Raw genomic sequence first — 10,525 nt, 5'->3', positions numbered from 1 at the left:
AATATGTAGTAAGAATAAATCTCTTCTTACACCAGTAAATTCTTAGGAGAGCATGCCTTGTATTTCATTAGCCATGAACCTTAACAAGAGAACTCTATTTGCATTGAACAGCTGTGTTTGCAAACAGCAGCCCTTGTACCATTCAGATCATAATGTAATCCCTTTTCTTCCGATTCTTCTTCAGATACTGTCAAGATAGACTCCAGTGCACTCAATTAGGAAGAAAATTGTGTACTGATGCGCTTCTGCCTGGTCACTGTTATTTTGAAGCAGCAAAAGAGGAACGTTGCAGAAATCCTTCTCTGCTGCTGAAAGACAGTAATCGTGATGATGAGGTACAAGAAAAGGAAGTAAGAATAACAGCTGGTGTCTGAAATTGTAGTTGCAGAGATGGACAGAAGGTGGGATACTGGGGCCGAAGACGAAGGATTCAAGACTTGTGAAGCACCAGAGCTCTTGGCTGGCTGGAGTTGGAGACACATGGCTTTTAGCACATCTTGGAAAACGGACTCAGAAGGAACACCTGCAAAGTGATGTCTCTTCCAGCACTGGTGTTCCTTTGCTAATGAATTTATACGCTTTATTCTGGTCATAACCTTTTGGATATTTTTTTCCCGAACATCTTTCCTTGTGGCTTCATCATACTTGCATTAACTCTTGTTGATGCTGTCAGAATTTCTTTGTGTGCTTGTGACCTGCTGCTTCCCTGATACATTGGTTTTTACAGTAGAAAGCATGTCATCCTTACTGATTGAGCAATTCAATGATTGAGAAACAAAAGAACTTTCTTACTGTACAGATATTCCACTGTTTGTGTACCTCAAGTTGTTTTGCATCAGTTGAGCAATTAACAAGGGGTGCTGTTGGAATGTGTTGTGGTCAAAATTATGGCACTGATGTGGCTTGACAGCTGAGGGAGATTTGCTTCCTCATTTAAGGAAGCTGTTCCAGACAGCATACTTCCAGGTACTCCACTATTGTGTAGTCACTCTTCTGTATCTTCCGTGAAGCAGAAGAGATGAGGGAGCTGCTTCGGTGACTACAGAGTGCTCAGAAAGCTGTGGCTGACAGATTTTTACCTGACTTTTAATTACCTAGTTGCTGTTCTTCAGATTGATGCCAGTCCAGTTGCCACTTGCAGTTCAGACTGATACTTCTTATTCTTGGCACTGCTTCACTGTAGATTTAGAATGTCCTTAATTTCTGTTTGCTTTGGGTTCTCTGTTCTTCTGATGGCTATGGAAGATAAAGTTAAGATCCTCCTATGGTTCAAGACTTTACTGCAAGTTTTTTTCATGGGCTCACTGGTGCAGTATAATACTGCTGTCTTGATCCATCAAGAGAAATGTTAGCAAAAATCTGGGTCTTATGACCTCAGTGAATTGCTGCTCAAGTGTGGATCCAAGAAATTTTTGTTTTAATTCACTGAATGTTTGATTGATCAAGGTAACAAAACATGGCCAGGGTTGCCAAATATCAGCAGACATGTACAGAAAAAACCTTTTTGTGGAGTACTTGCACTAAGAGAACACTCATCTCTGAAAGCTGTGCATAAAACATTTTGTCCTGGAGTGTTTTAGTGATAAGCAGTTGCTTGTCCATAGGCTTATAGTCACTGAGGGAAGATTAACAAAAGAGGTGTTGAGCAAAAATAAGGTTTATAATATTAGTGAAGACTTTCAGAGTTACTGAAGTGAATTCTACCCCTTCCCCCAAAGAAAACAAAACCAAACCACCTGCTCTGTGGCTAAGTCATTTCTGCTAATAATCTGTTGAATAAACTGTGTGAAGGTTTAGAAAAATACTTAGAATCAGTAAAGTTTCACCCTCTCTAATAGTGCTTTGCAAAGCAGCTTGGCTTGTTGTCTTAGTGTGGCTTCTTCTGTTTTATTATCAAAATGCTGTCATAAATATATTTGTTTTTTTTTCCTTTGGACACTCTTGCAAACACTTCAGCCACCAGCAGGAAAGACCGGCAGTGTGGCGGTACCTGCACTCAGCGGTGAAGCACAGCTGCTCTTCAGCAGACGTTGGTTCTGATTCATGCTGTGACTGCTTGCCCAGCAGATGGGTAGTATTGACCAGATATGAAAAAAATTACCTCAGTGAGCAGTAGATGCTTCATTTTTATTTCAGTTTATGTAGCTTTAGAATTATTTCCTTCTGTTATGCTGTTTTCGGAAGGCGACAGAGCTGCTGCTCCTGATGGCACTGGGGTCAGTAGTGATCCCTCTGAGGCCTTTCACACGTAGTGTTTATCTGATGTGTTCTCTACTGAGCAGAACAACTGAGACATGCAAGCCTGATTGCACTAATTGTTAGCAATACTTTGGGAGCATTACACTGGTGTTTGTGTAACATGTGAAGTTGTTTTAAGAAGTCTTTGGAGAGGCTTTTTTCATCATAATTTGAGATTTTTCAGCTCTGTGATTGACATGCTGGCCTCATGAGGAAGAGGTAACTGAAAGTTGTTGCTGAGGAAGTGTGGTTTAGTGTCAGACTTAAATTCACTGTGTGAATCTTCCTTCTTTATCTGTTGCCAAACACCTCTTTCTAGCATAGAATGAGCTACTGCCTGTCAGATGCTAGTTTGGGCCATCTTGCAGCCAGCCTAGGAGTTGTGTTGGGCCAGTTGGAGATCAAACCTCTGTAAGATGAAGCCGTTTGATCTGCAGTCCCCCAACTGAAACTTGTGTCTGGATTTGGTCTAGCTCCCTACTGCCTCTTGTGAGGCTTGAGAGGGTTTATATTCTAGTTTACTATGCGGAGTTTGAGAGGAATAGCTGAGAAAGTTTTATATAAAGTAAGTTGCTAATGGTTATAAAGTAAGATCAGATATATTTATTTTTTATTAATCATTAAGCACTTTTTTTGTTGTTGCTGTTGGCTTCATTGATTTTTTTTTTTTCTGGCAGTTTAGATTTATGGTTGCCTAATTTTTAAGCTGTTGCCATTCCTGAGAAAAATTCCTCACTTTTGTTGATTTTTAAAGGGGGAAGAAAAGGAAAAAAGAACAAAAAAAAGACAGGCAGGCATATTGTAGGATTTTCCTGAAGTGCTATAAATGTTCTTAAGCAGATATTGCTTGTCTCTGCTCATGTTCTTAAACAGATCGTGGAAAGCTGTTCAAGAAATGCTGGCTCTCTATCTTTAAATAAAGAAAATCATGGTCATTTCCCATTAGAGAATTTTTTAGTTGCAGTTGTACTAAGACCCTACCTTCAAAAATTGATCAGATGAGTTGGGTGAAAGTGGAGCCACAGATTTGTAGCTGTATTTGCCCATTAGAATTTTTGGGTGTATTTTGAATAATTGAAGCTTTTGTGAGAAGATCTTAAGCTACTCTTTTAGTAATTTCCATTATCATAAAGATAGACATTTTGGTGTGCTTGTAGGAGGGAAGGGATGGGTTCTGTCATTTAAGGGAGAATTTAAATGTTTAGATAAGAATCTTATCCAAACACCAGTATACTTCAGAGGCTGTTAGTCTGTTTTTTAACATGTGTATTCCTAAATAGGACCAGTGGGATTCAAGCCATACTCCCTTTTTTTCAGTAGTGATAAGGCAGGGTGGCCCAGTTGTTTTTGGGTTTTTTTATATTTTAAAATCTGAGCTGGTTTTATGAGAAAGATGGAAACACCCTGGTAACTTTATCTTATTTTTTGAAACTGGTCACATCATGGTGTATGCAACAGATATTCTCATTTCTTGTCTTACTAAATCTTGCATCTCACCCAGTCTTGTGTCATGTCTTAGATAATAGACTTCTTGGGACTCGCTCTGTGTACCCTCAAATAACACTGTTCCACGCTCAGTCTGAGCCTTTTAAGTACTACAGTGGTGCAGATACTAAAATTACATGTTTCTGTGATAATTGTATGCCAAGCTATCCTGTAATTTTCCTTGTTAGTCTGGTTGTTTCCTTGCTTTTGCTTGTATGACTTTGAACCCTAAATAATACTAAATCTCATGTAGCAATGAAGCTTATTTACGACCTGCCTAACGTGGGCAAAGCAATGGCACTTTGTGATGTTTTCCTCTGGTGAGGTAGATACTCTCCTAAAGTAGATAGTGCCAGAAGATGATGGCCTTTGAGAAGAATGATGTAATTACCCCCTAAACATAAATGCTTAGGAAGTGTTTGGAAATTTTTCTCCCAAACTAGGAGTAGGTTATTGTTGTTGACTCTGGTTTTGCTGACTATGGATGATCTTTCAGGTCACAACTTGGTGTGGTATTTTTATTTGTTCTTATTCCTGTGTTACAGACTGAAAGAGTTGTGATGAGGCTATTTAAGTCTGCAATCTGTTTTTTAAGTGAAGGAGAAAATGGAGCTGCTCTTCATCACTCTGGTTTATCACACTCTGTATTTTTATTGTGGGATTGACTTGGTAATTTAACACTTCTCAAAGTACAAAAGTGCTGGAGTATACTGTAGGGAGAATGTCATACAAATTTGTTCAGTTCTACTTTAAAAAAAAAACACCCCAAACCAAACACACACATTAAAGGCAGCTCAGATCAGCTCTGATCCTAAAGAGAATACTTCAGCAAGCCTGTAATTTCTGGTGTTAAGATGTTCCAAGCTGGTACAGTATTTCAGGTGTCAGTGTTTGAGTTGTAAACAATGCTTGGGACATGCCATTACTTGGGTACCTCCACAAACACTCTGTAGCTGTGTATGGTGGAGTTCTTAGGAAAAATGAAACTGTTGGCATAATCAAAATACTTGCATTAGCTAGTCAAATGGAGAGAAGTTCTCCTGTTCTATTTTTACCAGAGTGCTTTTAAGTTAAAAAAGCAGTAACTTCTGGAGCTGTTTCTTAAGACCTGCTGCGTAAGGGTATGCAGTCTGCAAGAAACTAAATGCATGATCTAGCATATTTAAATCTCAGCAGCACTTACATGAACCCCAGGACTATACCCAGACGTGAAGTTTGCAAACTAATGATGCCTTAGCAGGCAAGTGGATTTCTGTTTGAGCTTTGTAACATTTAATTCTTGCTATAGCTGCAAAGGGGAATGAAAACTCAAACATGAAATAAAGTAATTATGGCACCAATATTTGAATATAAACATGGGTTTCATATTTGCATGAGACAGATTGTTGGGTTTTGGTTTATGGTGGTGAAGCTTTTGTGTTGGTGATTGAGAGAACGGGGGGCATTTTGAGTTCTGTGCAGTGGGATAGTAACATGATGAAATTGAGGCTTGAAAGGTGGTTGTGAAAGTCATCACTCAGCTTGCTCTGGCATAATATTTGCCATCAGTGTAGTATTTTAACTGCCTGTCTGTTTACCTGAAATTTAAGCTGGTTAAAACTGTGATATCTAATGAACTACAGAAGTGCAAAGGGAAGCTGTACTGTAGGCTCATTTCAGAAATTGAGTGACTGTCTGGAAGAACAATCAGAGGAGAAAGGGGGATTGTGCCTCAGTGGATTTACATCAGTGAGAATTTTACAGACACTTTTGACATACAAGTAAATGTGTGGGGACCAAACTTTCAAAACCTTTAGAATTGCCACTTAATGCCAGGGCAGCACTGGCCTTTTTTGAAGTGTTTTCTACTCTAGAGGCTGACATCTTTTTAAAAAATGAATATGGAAACAAACTTTTGAACCAATCTTATTTTAGTGAGGAGAACAGATTAAATAATTTGAATGCTAAATAGTGCTGAAATCATTGCTGTTTCTGTAGTGCTCTCTCTGAGAAAAAAAAAGTTCTGTATTTCAATATTGTAGATTGAGTGATGAACAATAAGTTGTAAAAGGTAGAAAAACCCATGTCTAAAATAAATTGCCTTGTACAAACAGTGATTTAAGAGCTAGGGGAGAAAGGTAAATATATGCAGGGTTTTTAAACAGTTTTCCTAATTGCACTGCTAAGCACCATTTCTAATGAGACGTTTTCTTGATGTTAAATGTCACAGCAATTTGAGTACGTTTGAGTTTTGTATTTCTATCAGGTGTAGATGAATGTTTCACTTGTGTTTGTCTGGAGAGCCTTAAATAGAGCTATGTTTTGGGTTGGATCTTTCTGAGCTGTTTAGCTCATTCTTTTGTCATCTTTTTTTTTTTTTTTTTGCAAGTAAAGCATGTGGTTTGGAGAAGAGCAAAACTCAAAGCTTGAATTCTTCTATTTTCTATAGGTTCAGGTGCAAGTCCACCCTAAGCTTTCATCTACTGAAGATGCGTTGCAGTATGTGGAGGAGTTAATTCTCCAGTTGTTAAATATGTTGTGTCAATCCCAGCCAAGAAGTTTTCTGGATGTAGAGGTATAGAGAATAATTATTATAAATCTGTAATAATTTGACCTGTTATGTGAAAAGTTAATATATTTGTAATTTCACAGTGTGAAAAGGAGAGCAGTATTTATCTGTCTTTATGTAGCAGAACCTTCTGTGTAAAGCCTGCTGACTTATCTAATAACTGATTTTTCTTATCAGTTGAATTTGTTGTTCAGTCCATATTAAAACTCTCTGAACTGTATTTCTGTATAATAGATGGTGAGTGTAACTTGTGTACATAAAGCTGACTGGTTCCTTTCAGAAGCTCTTTTATTCCCCATTGGTTTTGCTTGCAAACTATAGCTGCTTAGTCTGAGGCTCTGTGCTGCTTTCTCAGCATGGTGAGTTAGGCTGATATACCCCCTGCCACCTCAGAAATTTGAACTCAAATAGTTCAGTTGCTTTCTCAAAATTAGTTGAGGGACACTTCTTTCCTCTGCATAGAAACTTCTTTGCTCACAGTTGCCTTTTCACAGATCTACAACCTCTGTTGCTCAGAAAAGCAACTTGGATATTTGAGAAGAGGGCTTGATCTAAGATGCTTTTCTGCATCTGAGAAGTTAGTTAAGTTTCTAAGCCCACGAATATCTTGGTAGCTCTTTGTGCTTAACCATGATTTGAAGACTTTGGTTACCAAGTTACAGACTCCATGTGCACTGTGCCTGTTGTACTTCTGGCCTGGGCCTCTTACAGGTTAGGTAACAAAACAAGATGCAACTTCCTCACGTTCTGAAGAAAGTGGAGTATTGGCAAAAAAAGATACAAAACACCCAAAAACCACTTAAAAAAAAAAAAGGTAGCTGTCTCTGAGATAAAAATTCTTGAATTTTACCATTCCTCTTTCTTTTAAACACTGACACCTCTAATGGTGTTCCAGTGTCCCCTTTAATGGCTGTCCTGTTTTGCAACATGGTTCTGGTCTGGCAGCTCAAGAGACAAGAGGTCTGTGGAATATTGTTTAAAGCTGTGTTTTAAACAATGCTAACTAAAAACTTGACACACAGTGTTGCATTATAAGGCTTATGGCTGTGGAGGCAGGATGAGAAATGCAAGCATTATATCAAGCAACCTCAATTTATCCCCTTTGTGTTCATGCATAATAATGCTGCCTTTAATTATATGCTCATATACATTTATTGTTCCCCCAGGATGTCTTCATTGTTCAATCAGCAGGCTGGATTATGTTAGGGGAGTGAATTTGGATTAGATAGTGAATGAGACTTTTTTTTTTCCTGGTAGGACCTCTGCTTTTCTTCTGCAGAGGTGTTACGATGGGAGGAAAAGAAAAGCCTGTATTTTGGAAAGTTGGGTGCCACCTTTATAGAATTATATTATGTCCTAGTTTTTTTGTCAGAAAGTTTTTGTGTACTTTGTCCTGTACAAGCTCTTTGTAAGTGGTCATTAACTTCATCTTCCTCATTTCATGATTGCTCAAACAGGGGTTATATTTACGTAAGTGAGCACTTGCAACTGAAACAGTCACTGGGAACTGTGGTTTGAAAAAATAAAACGTGAAGTTATCTGAGAAATTGGATTTCTGGTGTCTCTAAACACCAGGGCTACCAAAAACAGTGAGCTTTTGAAGCTCCAGAGACCTTTGTGTGAGTTCTGACAGGAGAGTTGTTCAGTGCATGGAAGAGTGGAGGTGTCCACAGGCACCCTGACTACTGGAGGGAGTAAACAAACTGAGGCGTGTGTGGTCCAACTGTAGACTGTGAAACTGTATGAAAATATCTGGGTGCTGTTGTACAATGTTTTCCTATTATGGTTATTGCTATAATCAGAGCAATTTGCATGTACGTTACCTGGACCATATGCTGATCAGTAAAGTTGAAACAAAAAACTCACATAATCTCATTCAGTGACTGTTTTGTACAGAAATAAAGTGCTAGAATAAAATGTACTCCTGTATTTAAATGCTGAATGACCTGGCATGTACACAAGGGGAGCAAATTGTGCCTGCAGTGGCAACTTAATTCTGGCATTTCTCAAATTTTGAGCGCTAGGTTGTTCTATGATAATGATATTCTGATACAGCCTTATGAACATAGTGAACAGCATGTACCAAAAGGATTAAAATTTACGTGTCTTGTACAAGCTTTTGTAACTGAAATGCAAATGTTAGCAAATGTTCCTTTGTTAGGTAATGGAGAACGATTTGATAATGTAGTAATCTTGCTAAACTCGTTCAGATTGTGCATTTACCCTTTAGTCCTGTTTCTTTTAAGGATCGTGTTCAAAAGAGTTTTCCCCATCCTATTGATAAGTGGGCAATAGCTGATGCCCAGTCTGCTATTGAGAAGAGGAAACGAAGAAATCCATTATCTCTCCCAGTAGAAAAAATCCATCCTTTATTAAAGGTAAGCAGTGATGTAATCTTGCTTTTAGAATGCAGTTAGAAGTTGACAGGTTTTTTTTTCATGTAATGTCTATATGCTGCCTGAAATGTAAACAAAAAGGATTAGGAATATCTGTGTTTGTTACATGGTTTTAAGTGTTCCAGTTTATTGCATATATTTCTTTTTCACTTAAAAATTAGTTAAATCTCTATTGGGCAAGCAAAGCCGATCCCACATTTTCTATGAATTTGCTATTTCTCATTTCATTTTGCATGATTAAGAAAAAGCTCAAGAAACTTTTGGAAATCGCCCTAGATGTTTAAGTGAGATTTTTGGGACAGTCATTGGCTGTTGTCCCTTCCACAGTTAATAGAGCATCTACAATGACATTGTTTCTTCTTCAGGTCTACAGACTACAGTGTTTCTATTGCTAAATAGACTGTGGATACATTTTGAATGTTTGAGTAGTTTACTGGTTTTAGTTGTAACCTGTGGTGTGTATTTTAATCGTTTGATTAACAATGCAATGCTTATTTTTATTTGCTTTCAGGAAGTTCTAGGCTACAAAATTGACCACCAAGTGTCTGTTTATATAGTGGCAGTGTTAGAATACATTTCTGCAGACATCTTAAAGTTGGTTGGGAATTATGTGCGAAATATAAGGCATTATGAGATTACAAAGCAAGATATTAAAGTGGCAATGTGTGCTGATAAGGTAAGCCTAACTCTTGTTTCTGTTGTTAGCAGGAAGTTTTAGTCAAGTTTTGAAAGGGCAATGTCTATTCCTTGTTCAATACATGGAGTATTGTACCTTTGAAAGAAGAAATTGCTGCCATAAAACATGGTTCCAGTAACAGAGCAAAGCTATCAAAAAGCTAATTAAGTGTACAGAGCTATTGCTTGTGCTTTTTAATAGTTGTCTGTCTTCCTTTTGATATCACTTGCCTAATCTCAACCATGTGTGAATGCTTTAAAAATTATTGGGAAGCAGCACTAACTTAAATTTAACATTCCTAAGCAGTAGTAGTGGAGCTGTATTTTGTAGCTCAAAAAAAGGATGAAATTAAGCTTTGGTATTCTCCCAAAATAAATGAGACTGTATTGCATGTAAAAAGTAGTGTTTCAATGGTGTGGCATTTTAAAACAAAAATTCCACCTGCATTAGCATCTCAACCTAATCCATCTTACTGGTCTGGTTTTTTTATCTGCAGGTTGTCTTGTAGCTTCAGAAGATTCATTGGGCTCATACAGGAATCACCTCAGGATCTTTCAGCAGTGCAGGGTCCCCTGTCTCTTTCAGGAGCCTTTGTACTCTAGCTTCTGTGGCTATCTCATTAGCATCTAGAGTTTTTGATTGTTTAAAACGCAAAGCTTGAACCTAATCCTTTAAGGGATGTGGCTTAATCATCTCCAAAGTCTAGGGATTTTCAGGTTTATCACTGCAGTATTTTGTCTTGATCTATTTTAATCAGTATTTTTGGTTGGGATTGTGTGTTCCAATGAATGCCTCTTTTTTTTGCTTGCTTTTTTTCATCCTTTCTTTACTCTCTCAAGGTATCTTTTGACATCTTGAGGAGTGAAGTACTTCTTGGTCAGTAGAGTAGTTTTGGTCACTCTTGCTTTTGGACATGTCTGCCCAAATTATTAGGGCAGGGCTTGAAGGTGTTTGAAGATTTGTCATTGAACAGTAATAGGGAAAAATGCTGTTGTTGCATGCTTCTTTCTGTGCTAGGAAAGGTGGTGAGCAGAATTGCTGTGATGAAGTTCATTTAATGGTTTAGGTTGGAAAAGACTTTTAAGATCAGCAAGCCCAACCATTCACCTAACTCTACCAAGTCCACTGATAAACCCTGTCCCTAAGCACCGTGTCTACACAACTTTTAAACATGTCCACGGA

At 38.0% G+C, this 10,525-nt stretch overlaps 1 protein-coding gene across 1 annotated transcript in view; it reads left to right on the top strand.

Annotated features, from left to right (window-relative positions):
- Positions 1-6,151: 6,151 nt before the first annotated feature.
- Positions 6,152-10,525, top strand: part of SOS1 (son of sevenless homolog 1 (Drosophila)) — a gene marked incomplete at its 5' end in the record, with an annotated part of 41,159 nt that continues 36,785 nt past the window's right edge. Inside the window, 3 exons of the mRNA XM_008946810.1 lie at positions 6,152-6,277; positions 8,518-8,649; positions 9,179-9,343. Of these exons, the coding sequence (XP_008945058.1) occupies positions 6,152-6,277; positions 8,518-8,649; positions 9,179-9,343 (423 nt within the window). The remainder of the gene's footprint in view (positions 6,278-8,517; positions 8,650-9,178; positions 9,344-10,525) is intronic.

Source organism: Merops nubicus, unplaced genomic scaffold, assembly GCF_000691845.1.
Source record: "Merops nubicus isolate BGI_N331 unplaced genomic scaffold, ASM69184v1 scaffold5629, whole genome shotgun sequence".
Taxonomy (NCBI): Eukaryota; Metazoa; Chordata; class Aves; order Coraciiformes; family Meropidae; genus Merops; species Merops nubicus.
This window is presented reverse-complemented; position numbering and strand designations above follow the sequence as displayed.